This window comes from Microtus oregoni, unplaced genomic scaffold (assembly GCF_018167655.1).
Source record: "Microtus oregoni isolate MIOR12 unplaced genomic scaffold, Mior012 000119F_ref0000445, whole genome shotgun sequence".
NCBI lineage: Eukaryota > Metazoa > Chordata > Mammalia > Rodentia > Cricetidae > Microtus > Microtus oregoni.
In genome coordinates, this window is record NW_024544748.1 from 950,101 (window position 1) to 964,811 (window position 14,711).

General features: G+C 36.8%; 1 protein-coding gene across 2 annotated transcripts in view; it reads right to left on the reverse strand.

Annotated features, from left to right (window-relative positions):
- LOC121444290 (palmitoyltransferase ZDHHC15) overlaps window positions 1-14,711 on the reverse strand; it is a 105,696-nt gene that overhangs the window by 50,554 nt on the left and 40,431 nt on the right. For both annotated transcript variants that reach the window (XM_041646112.1, XM_041646111.1), the window contains one exon: window positions 7,469-7,589. In XM_041646112.1, the coding sequence (XP_041502046.1) occupies window positions 7,469-7,589 (121 nt within the window). The remainder of the gene's footprint in view (window positions 1-7,468; window positions 7,590-14,711) is intronic.

A 14,711-nucleotide genomic window follows, 5' to 3' on the forward strand; every position in this document is an offset into this window, starting at 1 on the left:
TCTTGCATATCACCATAGAACCTTCATCTGGTGATGGATGGAGATAGAGACAGAGACCCACACTGGAGCACTGGACTGAGCTCCCAAGGTCCCAATGAGGAGCAGAAGGAGGGAGAACATGAGCAAAGAAGTCGGGACCACGAGGGGTGCACCCACCCATTGAGACAGTGGAGCTGATCTACTGGGAGCTCACCAAGGCCAGCTGGACTGTGACTGAAAAAGCGTGGGTTAAAACTGGACTCTCTGAACATGGCGAACAATGAGGGCTGATGAGAAGCCAAGGACAATGGCACAGGGTTTTGATCCTAAGCAATGTGCTGGCTTTGTGGGAGCCTAGCCAGTTTGGATGTTCACCTTCCTAGATATGGACAGAGGGGGGAGGACCTAGGACTTACCACAGGTCAGGGAACCCTGACTGCTCTTTGGACTGGAGAGGGAGGGGGAGAGGAGTAGGAGGAGGGGGAGAAGGATGGGACGAGGGGGAGAAGGGTGGGAGGAGGGGGAGGGAAATGGGAGGCTGGGAGGAGGTAGAAACTTGTTTTTTTTTTCTTCCTTTTCTCAATTAAAAAAAAAAAAGAATGTGACTGGCAAACTGCCAATATAGGCAGAACTATCTTTGAAATTTCCTGCTTCATGAAAAAGTCTGCTGGATACTGCGGGTCAGAAGGCTGAAGATGGATGCCTCAATAGTACAGAAGTACTTTGGGCAGTGTGATGTCTCTATCAATTCTAGAATTTTGGAAGTTACTTACAATGCACTTTCTGTTTATTTAGGTAATATTTTATCCTTCTGGAGTCTTTGGTGGAGTTGAAGAATAGATATTTACAGTTATAGTTTTCCTTAATTATGATAAAAAAATAAAGTAGATATAAATATTGTAACTGTAATTCTTGTTTGATACCTGTTTTGTTATATGTAATTTTACTATGTTAAAGTTAAAACCTTCCTTTATTATTTAAACAGAAAAGGGGCGGTGAACTGGGAGTTCCCTCTGTATGCTGTGATTACCATTAATGAATAAAAAAAAACTGCCTTGGCCTATTGATAGGGCAGAACTTAGGTAGGTGGGGAGAACAGGACTCAATGTTGGGAGAAAGAAGGGTGGGGTCAGAGAGATGTTATGGAGCCGCTGCCAGAGTCAGATGTGCCAGAACTTTGCTGGTAGACCACATCCTTGTGGTGATATACAGGTTAACAGAAATGGATTAAATTAATATGTAAGAGTTAGCCAATAAGAAGCTAGAGCTAATGAGCCAAGCAGTGATTTAATTAATACAAGTTTCTGTGTGGTTATTTCAGGGCTAAGCTAGCTGGGTGGCTGGGATGAACAAGCAGCTTCCCTCCAACATTAAAATACTAAGTATACAGAAGAAAGAATTTCAAAACTATAAGAGATAAGACATGTAACATGTAAAGGAAACCCATGAGAACAATAGCTGATTTCTCCTTGGAAACTCTGAAAGCCAAAAGTGCCTGGAGCAATGCATTCTAAGTTCTAAAAAAGCATGACTATCAACCTAGACTGTTGTAACTAAAAAAATTATCTTTCATAGTTGAAGGAAAAAAGCAAAACTTCACATGATACAAAGAGCTGTAAAACTTTTTATAACCAGCAGACCAATGCTAAATACAGGGAGCAGTACTTCAGCAGAAGAATAAACATAGCCACGAGACTGTAGAAAGAAAACAAATGAAGCTGTAATGACTGAAACATGAAGGACCACTGAGAACACAAATAGCAACAAGAAAGAAACAAAAACACAATGACTACAATCAACACACATCTTTCAATAAAATCTTTAAATATCAATGCCCTCAATTTTCTCATCAAAAGACACATGCTGGCTGAATGGGTCAAGAAACAAAATCTTTCGTTTTTAAGAAACTCATGGTAGTTTTAAAGATAGGTACCAATGTAGACGGAAAGGATGGACAAAAGTACTTCAATCAAATAGGACCAGGAAGCAAGCACACATTGCATCCTAATATCTAACAAAATAGATTTCCAACTAAAACCAATCAGAAGTTATGAAAAGGGATCTCATTTTAATCAAAGGAACAATTAAACAAGAAGCTATTACTATCTTAAGTACATATCCAACAGATTCTACTACACCTAATTTCATTAAAAAATACTACTGAAATTAAAGACACAGACTAACATCAGTTCATTAATTGTAGGTGATTTCAGTGCCCTATTTTTTCCAATACACATGTCATATGGACAAAAAATAAACAGAGAAACATCAGAATTAGTTGGCCTCATACATTAAATGGACTTAACAGACATCTACACAAACACCAGAGGATATATAGTCTACTCAGCATCCCATGGAAACTCCTCTATAACAGACCACATCACAAACCACAAAACAAATCTTAACAAGTTCAGAAACACTAAAAAACTTCATGTATATCTTACCATGATACAATAAAACTTAAAATTAACAGCAAATTCTAGTAAATACACAAACTTATGGATATTAAACAACTCTTACTGAATGAGTGGATCAATCGAGAAATAAAAAAATTTCTTGGAATTAAATGAAAATAAAAACACAACACAAAAACATCGGAGACGTTTCACAAGTAACCGTAAAATGGAAATTTATAGCTTTAAGTGCCTACATCGAAAAATTTCATAAAAATAAACCCCAATTTAAAAAATAAGAAAGAGCAGAAGTAAATAACTTACTGATGTAACTCACATAGTTGGAAAAACAAGAACAAATCAAACCCAAACCCAGTCTATGGATAAATAATAAAAATCACAGCAGAAACTAATAAAATAAAAGCAAAAAATTTAGAAAGAATCAATGAATCTAAGAGCTGATTCTTTGAGAACATAAAAAAAGATTGACAGATCCCTGGTCCAACTAAACAAAAGGGAGAAATATACAAGCCAAATTAGAAACAAACAGAAAAACATAAAAAAACAAATAAATTCAGAATAATATAAAGGAATACCTTAAAATATTTACTCCATTAAGTTAGAAAATCTTAAAGGAATAAATGAATTTCTTGATTCACCCAAATTATCAAAATTAAATCAAGAAGAGATCAACAACCTATACTAAACAAGGAGATTGAAACAGTAAGCCTTCTGTCTTTAAAAAAAAATAGTTCAAACCCATATGGACTACTCACAGAATTCTACCAGACTTTCAAGATCTATAGGCAGTAATTTTTAAATTATTCAAAAAATGGAAACAGAAGGAAACTTCTTTTAGGAAGTCAGTATTTATATATTACAAAAACTAAGCAAAAGCACCAAAACAAACAAACAAACAAACAAAACACTCCTACAGGTCAAATTCCCTGATGAATGTAGATTCAAAAACCATAAATAAAATATTTACAAATAGAATACAGACATACATCAGAGAGATTGCCCACCCTGACCAAGTTGATTTTATCTCCCAGATGAAGGTATGATATAACATACATAAGTCAATAAATGTGATAAACCACCTAAGTGAACTTAAAAATAAAAATCACATTATCATTTCAATGAATGTCAAAAAAGCCTTTGACAAAGTCTATCATATCTTCATGATAAAAGTCCTAGAGAGAAGAGAACAAGAGGGAACATACATCAGCATAATAAAAAATATGTATGAGAACCAAAGCCAACGTAATTCTAATAAGAAGGGAGATCAATACAGAAGGAGAGGGAGGTAATAAAACTAATATTAAGGATATCTGAAAAAGCTATAAAGAATTATATTATTATTTATCTAACATTACATATAATACATAGAAGTCTCTTTCTATATGTGTGTGTAGAGGGTTTAAATGAAAATTTTCCCAACTGGACATATAACGCACCCCTTGAGCCATAGATTGTCTAATAAAAACTTCAAGGCTAAGTATAAGAAGCCCTCCTGAGTTGTTGTCAGGGTTGTCCAAGAGACTCTCAAAACATTATAGGCTACAGATCTTGCCCTTGTTGCTTCCCAAAGGTTTAAGACAAGTCCCTATTGCTGACGAAGCCATATAGGATTCAGAAGATTCAAACTGGATCTGACCTGAAAGTCTCTGCCTCCTGCATGAAGACCAGCTTCTGGTACCATGCAAGTTTCCAAGGGAAGGAAGCAAACAAGAGTCCTAGCCTACTATAGTATCTATTAACTACAATAATGACTAGCATGGCATAAAACCCTAAGGGTGCAGTAGTGGCATGCATACTTTTGCACTAACCAGTAGCTCTCTAATTAGACTTAAGACCTACTCAACAAGAGTGAAATCATGCCTAGTACTGAGAACCTACCCACCAACCCAGGGCTAGTGACCACGGATCATGAAGGAGAACCTACAAACTTCTACTTTACTAAACCAGCATATTTCCTAACTTCATCCTAAATATTTATTCTTATATCCACAGATGTGCATACTTCTCAACCCTCATCAGTGAACTACCTCTGTGCCGCAGACAGAGAATGTTACAGAAAAAGCACAACTGATCAAAATGCAGAGTTGTGGAGCTCAGTTCCAAGTGTATTTCAACTCCTGGACTAAAAGTTCAGGGAACTTTACAGAAGGGGTGACAGAAAGATTGTAATAGACAGGAAAAGGAAGTCTGCTGTGAGACTGTGTGTCTCTTCGAAAAATGTCAGGGTAGCTATGTCCACGAAATCTCATCAGCAGGACTGCCTAAACAAAACCTGAACAAGGACAACATGCTAACATGGAAGGAGAAAATCACATGGGGCTTCAACCATAAACAAAGAACTACAGGCAACTAAGAAATGCTGAGAACAGGAGAAATAGTCCTCCCCGGAGAAGAGAACATCAACTGGCTAGCCACTACCAAGTGTTCTGCCCTGAAATCATATACATACAAGTATCATTGTATGGAAGGCGCTGGTTGTATTTACATATTTAGGTACACACATACATACACTGTGGTAGGAGAGAACGGGCCCTTTGTTCATCCCGCCCTGCTAGCTTACGCCAGAAATAACCACACAGGAATTGTATTAATTAAATTACTGCTTGGCCCATGAGATCTAGCCTCTTATTGGCTAAGTCTCACATCTTGATCTAACCCATTTCTATTAATCTGTGTTCACCACGAGGTAGTGGCTTACGGGCATGAGTCTAACCAGCATCCGTCTTGGGAAGGCGTCTTGCCACTCTGCCCTTCTTCCCAGCATTCAGTTCTGTCTGCTCCACCCACCTAAGGGCTGCCCTATCAAAAGGCCAAGGCAGTTTCTTTATTCAACCAATGAAAGCAATGCAAATACAGAAGGAACTCCTACACCAATACAGACACGTGCACACTTATACAATTAAAGAAATAGAAGTCACGTATCTGAGAGAAATCAAGGGGCTGCATGAAAAGGGTTAGAATGGAAAAGGGGGAAATGATGCAATGATGTAATTTAATAAAGAAAGAATTTCTGCTCCATAAGAGACCTGGCCTATCTAGATCTGTATTCCTATAACTTGGACCAGTGTCTCGTGCCTATCAATCACTTTAAAAATTAGTATCATGGAAGTTTTTCATTAGCTACTTTTCTTATCTGTGTGATAAAATACCTTGATAAAACAACTCAAGAGAAGATAGATTCATTACAGATTCTGGCTTAAAGGGATATCGTCCAGCAAGGAAGGGAATGTATGGAGAAGGAGTGGCACATGGCTATAGTGGTGAGTGGACCAGGGGACAGAGAAAGAAATTCACAGTGGCTTTTTTCTCCTTTTCTCTTTTTATTCAGCATGGGACACCAGCTCATAGGATTGTGCCATTCATATTCAGAGCAGGTCTGTAAGAGCCCCCAGAGTCATGCCCAAGGTGCACCTTAGTACTGTGCCTTGCTCTGCACCCTCCTCTTTTTTCAAGATAGTCTCACTATGTAGCCTTGGCTGGCTTGGAGCTTGTTCTGAAGAGGGGCTAGCCTCAAATCACAGATTCACCTGCCTCTTCCTCCCAAGTGCTGGGATTAAAGGTGTACACCACCACACTCTACTCTATGCTTTTCTTAATCCAATTAAGATGACAACAAAAATCAATCATCACTATTTTCAAACATCCACTGACATAGGGTTAAGAGTACAATGAACCACATGTTCATTGACCTAGAGTCAACAAGTTCGATAATGTCCCATTTTTCTTTATTCTGCTCCTTCCCCTGGCTCTGTTACTTCAGCATTTAAGACAAATATTAAAACAATCACAGATATTTTAGTGTGCATGAATACTTTGAAAAATAATAACTACTATGACATTACCTCTCTAACAAAATTAAGTCCTTAATGTTTGCTGATTAAAATTTCCTCACCTGTCACATTGCCTCTTAACAGATAGCTGCTGAGTTAGCAAATGGTGAAGAAATGAACCAAGTGCCTGGCAGCACCCTTTCCAAAGCATGATGCAGCAGAAGGGCCTTGCTTTCCAAACCTTCAAAGATGGAGAGCCATCTCTTCAAGTACGACTTTATTTATCCAAATGAAATCCGAGAGGAAAACTCCTCCAAGTGTATTTATTTAACCACAGAAATGGTGATTCAACTTCCTTTTTTTTTAAGATTTATTTATTTATTATGTATACAGCAGTCCTTCCATGTATGCTTGCATGCCAGAAGAGGGCACCAGATCCCATTATGGATGGCTATGAGCCACCATGTGGTTGCTGGGAATTGAACTCAGGGCCTCTGGAAGAGCAGTCAGTGCTCTTAACCTCTGAGCCATCTCTCCAGCCCCTCAACTTCCTTTTTTTTTTATTACTATAAGGATGTTCATAGCAAACTGATTCAAACTAGCTAAGCATTGGAAACAACCCAAATGTGTATCAGCCACTGAGTAGATAACCAAGCTGTTATATTCATACAATGTATTACTACTAAGCAATACGAAGAATGAAATACACAGTAATATGAATGAACATCACAAATATTATGATGATTAAAAGGGTGCATACTTGGTTCCATCCACTTATAAAAAATTATAGAGCAGGCAAAATTATCAGAGTAATCATTGTATGTACGTGTGAGGATTGACTGGGCAGGGGTATGGCAGAACTTCTCGGAGTGATGGTAATTTTTTTTAGCAGCTTTGATTACAGGCATGTATAATTTCCAAAGCTTGTTGAACTGTACACTTAAGATTTTTGCATGTTTCATATGCAAATTTTACTCACAAAAGAATACATATTTGGTGGCTATATACTGATGTTTGCTCTTTGTTTCTAAATGAATAGAAAAAAATAAGATGATCCAATGGAAAACAGAAGGAGGGTTGAATATAAGGACAGGAATGTGATAAAGCTGTACAAGATGTTAGTGGTAGAACCCAGGGTATTACAGCTACTTACAATTCTTCCAGCTCTGATAGTTGTTTGAAAGGTTTTCTAATGAAATGTGAGTTTGAAGAGATGGGAGGAAAGGGACGCTAGCCTGCTAGCACAGATGACCTGTTCCTTACATTCCTGCTAGCTGACTCTCCCAACTGAGATGATGAACTGACCTCCACTCCCGGTCCTTGTGTACACTGGTAGCTTCTTGGCCAGATCCACAAGGATCTGCTTCTGGACCTCAGGTCTCTCTTCATTTTCATAGCGTTCCTTGTCTGTATAGGACAAGTGGAACTGCAAGCAAAACAGGCAAGGATTTACTTTCTCAGGTTCCCAGAAAGGATTAAAAGCAACCATAACTACCTAAATGAAAATATTTATTATCTGTCCTTGAACTCTAAATACCAATTTGTCTTATACATTTCTTTGGCTAAGAATCTTATGAGATAGGTGGCATTCTTTTTTAAATAACAAAAACCCCCAGAATGCTTAGACAAATTAAGTATCTTATTTATTGTTGCACTCAATCAACTTATAAGTAGCAAAGCTGGTCCTGAATGCACTAATGAAATTCCAATACTTACACGCTTTCCACTCCATTATACCATGTTTGACGGTATATACAGTTGTGTAATACATTGCTGCCAGGATCCCATCAATGAGTAGGCAGACTTATTGAGTGTCAATTGCTTTTTCATAGGTTCATAATGCTGATGGCACTTGCAGGAAAGCTGGATGAAACGGCTTGTGATATTGCCTGCATAATTATAATTTTGCAAATGGGTAGAAATTTGGATACCCTCACTAGTTGGTACAGAATATTTTTTTTGCCAATTTAATGCTATATTTTGCTAATCTTGCCTAAGAAAGCCCAATTATTTTTTCCAAGTAATATGGATCTGAAAACTTTTCTTTAGTCTACACAAAAGGGTAGACAGAGGTGAAAAAGGAAAGGCTCTATTGTGGGAATTTCCGGTTTAAACCTTATTATCATGAACATAAAATAGGAAATCACTTTGGAAAATTAGACATTCTTGATCTAAACTTTCACCCTATAAAATAAAGGAAATAATACATACTTCAGAAGATTGGTGCAAAATTGCTGGATAATAACAAGTAACTCAAAGTATCATTTAGAACTCCAATTATTAATTATTTAAATCTATTTGACATTCCAGTCATTTGAATTTTAATTCTTTTTTATTTTTAAAACAATCTTATTTTGCATACCAATCCCAGTTCCCTCTCCTTCCCATTCTTCCATTTCCCCCTACCCTCTTCCCACCCCACCCCCATCCATTCCTCAGAGAGGGTGAGGCCTCCCATGGGGAGTCAACAAAATCTGTCACATGACTTGAGGCAGGATCAAGGTACTATATTGTACCTACTGTGCTTTCACTCAGAACATTCACAGCTACTAGTGATAATGAACATCTATTCATGACTTCATTGGGCCATTTGGGTATTCTCTTGAAACACCTATTTGAGTATTTTGTTCACTACAATAATTAGGTTTTTAGTCAGTTTCCTTTGAGGATGAGGTCTCTCATGGGTTGGTCATGGTCCAGTGAAGGCCACACATGCAAGAATATATGAGTAACATAAGCTATACTTGGTGGGTTTAATAAAGAGAGGAAATGAGTGAGTGGGTGGGTAGGTCAGGGATGATGGCTCTGGGAGGAATATGGGAGGTAGTAAATATGATCACACTTGTATGAAATTCACAAACAACTAACAAAAATGAAAAAAATCAGGATATTGTCATTTTATGCTGAATTGTGGCAATCTTTCATATATTATAGATTCTACTTTTTGTTGAATATTTTTCTAACAATCTGTACCTTTCTTTCAGTCCTTTTATGGTATAGTTTGAGGGACAGAAGATCTTGGTAAGAGTGTGGATTTATACATCCAGTTTGGAAAACTTATGTACGATTTCAAGTTAAACGCATGTCCACACTATGACCTAGCAATTCCACCCCTAGTTACATAGTCAACATAAATAAAAGTGTGTGAGTGAAACATGCATTTAAATATGCCAAAAGACATATACAAGAATGATCAGACTAGGTGTGTGCATGTACATACATACATATGCACACACACACACACACACACACACACACACACACACACACTAATAAATGTTAAAAAAAATAAAAAGTGAATTTAAAATAGACCCATACCCAGGGCGCATTTACTGCCATTCTCAATCAGAGTGAGAATTAAATGGCCTCCTGAGGATATGTGGAAAGGCATTTGAAGCTGTCACAATAAATATGGTACATTTATAAGCATTTAATTCTTAGCCCTGAGTTCTGCTGTGCACTAGGTAGATGCATCCTAATAAGAATGCCTTAAGTAAATATTATAAATTGATAAAAACAAAACCTCTTTATTTTGTTAAATACAATTATACTAACATGAAAATGCAAATTTTTTGATTTTCATTTAAATTTTGCTAATTGAACGTAGTGCCTTGTGGCGGTGCTTTAATCTTTGAGGTATCCGGTGACTGTGACTTTCTCACGGGACCCTGCACTACTTGAAGGGCACAAGCAGAAGTTGTTTCCATTTAGATGTGATAAACACACTGTGGTCACTCAACAAATAGTTTAGAACAAGCTGTCTGGCAGAGAGCATATTTCTGGCACTAACTAAGCCTTATTAAGAATTATAAAGCAGCGAGCTAATAAGAGCATTCTGGATGAGACAACTAATGACAGATTGGAATGTTGTGATCATTACACAAATTAATATTGTGGCTATTAAGTAGACCCAAAGAACTCTCCTTCCCTTTTTTACAAATTGAAAATGATAAAGATGTAGTCATAAGCATTAGGCATTTGCAGTACTTGATTAAAACCTACCATTATTTCATCAAGTTTAGGTCTATAAAATTCTTAGCCACTTAGCCTTTCTACTGACCTAAAAGCTTTCATACATAACATGAAGGGGATACTTAATTTTTATTAAGCTAAAATTAATATAACATGGTATTTTATTTATAAGGTACATTTTATACTGCACAATTTTGCAGAATTTAACTTATTCATGCTGTGGTGCAAACAAAACTACCTAGTTCCAAAACATTTAATCACTCCAAGAGGAAATCCTTTACTTACTAAGCTGTCATTTTTTTATTCCTTTATCTCTAGGCAGACTACAACCAGTATCTGCTGTATGGATCTCTGTCTATGAATTTGCCTTCAAAGCAGTATGGCCTTGGGTGTTTGGTGTCTTTCAATTACCATATTTCAAGGTACATCTGTTATATCATATGTCAGTACTGCATTCCCTTTTATGGCCAATGGTATTCTGGCATGTGTGCATATACAGTATACATACAGACATACTGATACACAAGGAAGACATACAATACTTCCTCCATCTATTTTTCCAAGGATGAATATTTGGGTCATTTCAATCTTTTGGCTATAGTGCTTACTGTTGCCATAAAGATTTGCAAATACGTATTTACTCGAATGCTCACTTTTAATTATTTTGAGTATATACCCATGAATGGAACTTTTGGGTCACATGGTAACTCCATATTTAACCTTATGAGGAAAAGTATAGGTATTTTGCATAGCAGATATACTGTTGTGGAATACTAGTTTAGGATGTGTTCCATTCATTTATGATGTGAATATTTGTCTAATGATGCAAAAATGTGCTGCATTCTTTTATGTTGCAATTGTTTAACTCTGTGAAGCTGTGTTACTTTGCCTATCTAAAACACCTGATTGTTCTAATAAAGAGCTTAATGGCCAATACCCAGGCAGGAGAGGGATAGGTGGGGCTGCCAGTCAGAGAGAATAAGTAGAAGGAGAAATCTAGGATGGAAAGAAGAGTGAGTATCGAGATGAAGAGAAGGAAAAGAGGACACCAGGGGTCAGTCACACCGCCACACAGCCAGCCATGGACTAAGAAGGAAAGAAAAATATATAGAATAAAGAAAGGTAAAAAGCCCAGAGTCAAAATGTAGTTAAAGAGAAACAAAAGCTGGCTAGAAACAAGTCAAGCTAAGGCCTGACATTCGTAAGTAAGAATTAGTCTCCATGTGTTATTTGGGAGCTGGGTAGCAAGCCCCCCAAGAGAAAAACAACCTAACTACAATCTACCATTTTATATTTCTAGTCAAATTTGGAAGAATTGTGAATTCTTTGCATTCTTACTAATATATGCTATCTTTCATTCATTCATCTGTTCATTCACTTAATGGTTTCCTTCTTGGTGGTTTTGGTGTCTAGATTTGTATTTCCTTAAATTAGTAGTGGTGCTCATGAACTTTTCATGTCCTTAACAGAAAATTGTATATATTATTTGGAGAGAAATAGCTAGTTAAGACCTTTCTGTATTTTACAATTGGGTTATCTTTAGTTGCTGAATTATAAGAATCTTTATGTATTCTGAGCACTGGATACAAGAGATGTATGAAAATACTTTCTTTAACACTTTGGGTGGTTTTCTTACTGTTTGGTTTATTTTCATTCTGCTAATTTTCTTGTCTTTCTTTTCCTTGATGTTTGGCTTTCTACTCTTCATTAAACAGTTCTCTAAAACATCAAAATAGATTATTGAGATGTTTATTCTTTTAAATGCGTTTCCAATCATAAATTTTCCTGCGAGCACTGCTTGATCACCTCCTACAATTTTTATTATGCCACGTCTCATTTTCATTACCCTCAAAGTATTTTTAATTTTTTCCTATAATTTCTTATTCAATCCATTGGTTCAGAGTATACTTAATGGTCAATGTGCAGAAAATAAGAGACTGCAGAATTCTCAGCCCTAAATGAACATCTATATTACACCCTCATCTCCCAAGGCTCAGGGGTCACTGAAGAAGAGGGCACAGAAAGACTGTAAGAGCCTGTGTATAAGGGGATACACACATTAAAGCAGCAATCTCACACACTCAACAGGGTCACTGCACAAATGAACTCACAGCTCTTCTGGTGGCATACACAAGACTGTGAAATCTCAAGACAGACAAAATCCCAGCCTGGAGAAAGGAGTGCAGTAAGAAGTCCTATCTGCAGCTGAGGAGATATTGGTAACCGATAGCTTCTAAGAGGGGGAAATCAGTTGTATGTAAGGGTGTGGCCGTTGGTAGGTTGAATACCTTCTAGTGAACACTCAAACACTAAGGAGTAGTACATGGGTAGCACAAATGGACTGGATGGCTTTTTTTTAAGTATGGGAGAGTATGAAGACACAAAGTTGGGTGGATAGGGGAAGGGGGAAGGGTCCGGGAGGTGCTGGGGTGGGAGTGAATACACTCAAAATGCAGTATATGGAATAGTCCAAGAATTAATAAAATTAATCATTCCCCCACACTTGTGAATTTGTAGCTTTATCTTATTAATTTCTAGCTTTATCCCACTGTACTTAGAGAAAATACTTGGTATGGTTTCAATGTTTTAAATATATGAACTTCTTTGGTGGGCCAACAGATTGTCTATACTGGAAAATGTTCAATATGCAACTTGGAACAATGTATATTCTGCTATTTGGGGGGGGGGTAGATTGCTTTATATGTATACTCCCAGGTTCTTCATTTACTTTTGATCTTCTACTTGTTCTATATACGACTGAAAATGTAGAATTGATGTCTTTCTAACTATGATTGCAGAACAGAATTTTCCCAGGTTTTGCTTCTATTTTTCAGGTTCATTTTAAAAATAGCTTTAACATATTGGTGAACTGACTCTTTAAATTTTTTTGTGAGGCGGGAGATCGAATTCAACAACCTGCTAGTCAAATGCTCTACCACAGACCCATATTTAGCACATTGACCCATTTATCAATATATATCGTATTTCTTTTTCTCTTATGTTTGACTTAACTCTGTTAGAAATATTTGTGTTGTGATGGATCACAGAGCCTCACAGATACACTGATTTTCTGAGCAACAATCCCAGTCCCTCTCTTCCCTCCTTCCCTGCCTTTCTTTCCTATGTAGTCTCATGTTTGAAATTAACATAGATACCCTTGCTTTTTTTGATTAATATTTGCTTATATTTTTCTAATCATTTATTGTGAACCTGTTTATGGTAACTCTATTATAGATAGAACAAATATATTTTAACTAGACTGAAATCATGTATACATAATATATATGATACATATCATATACATATATATGATCTGATATCAATCTAGTTAATCTCAGGCTTTTATAATATATTTTCTTGAAATGGTCTCATTATGTAGCTCTAGCCATGGAACTCTCTATGTAGTGTATGCTGGACCCAAGTTCACAGACATATACCTACCTATGCTTTAGAGTACTGGTATTAAAGGTGTGTTCCATAATATTTTAAGTGTTATTTATTATTGTTTAAGATAAAAGTCTTACTCTATATCCCAGGCTGGCCTCAAATTTGTGGCAATACTCCTAACACAGCCTCTAGAATTCTGGGATTACAAGATAAGTGACCATGTCCAGAAATTTCAGTCTTTTAAATGGACAAATTAATGCATTTATATTTTAAGTATTTTGTAGAAAAGATACTAGCCATTTTGGCCCATTATTTTCTTTCTGTGTTACTATCTTTCTCTGGGCTTTAAATTTTTTCTTTTGTATTACTTTGGCCATGTAGGAGATACTATAAAATAATATTTTTCCTGTGTTAATAGTTTTGGTAAGCTCTCTCCCATTGTTTTTTTTCTACTTCCAAATCTAATTTGTTTTAAAGCAGTTACAGACAATAAATGCCTAAGGTAACCACTTTTCTGAATTCTTTCAAATACTGCAAGAAAAAAAGTGGATTCAAGGTAACACAGCTAAAATGGGTTGGATTAACTATTGAATTTTTATTAGCATTGCCCCTTCTAGTTTCTTGCTGAGTACTATTTTAAAATAATACAGTTTCTTTTTCTTTCTTTCTTTCTTTCTTTCTTTCTTTCTTTCTTTCTTTCTTTCTTTCTTTCTTTTTCCTTTTTTTTTTTCAACACAGGGTTTCTCTGTAGCTTTGGAGCCTGTCCTGGAACTCGCTCTATAGACCGGGCTGGCCTTGAACTCACAGAAACTCACCTATCTCTACCTCCCGAGTGCTGGGATTAAAGGCATGAGCCACCACCGCCCGGAAAAATAATACAATTTCATAGAACTGAACTAGATGAGGTCTCAAAATCAAAGTGGCAGAGACAAATCCCAGGTTTCTTGCTAACCCCATAATGGCTCCCTCAATCAAGATATCTCTTTCCTTGTTCTCATATCTGTCCTTCCTCCATGATCAACCTAGATAGTAGGGAGGGCCTTGTACTTACTACAGGGCATGGTGCCTTGTCCTCTCTTAGGATTGGAGGGGAAGGGGCGGAAGGGTGTGTGGAGGGAGTGGAGGAGGGGAGGGAGTGGGAATTTGGAGTGGTATTTTTTAAAGTAATAAAATAATTAAAAAATCAAAG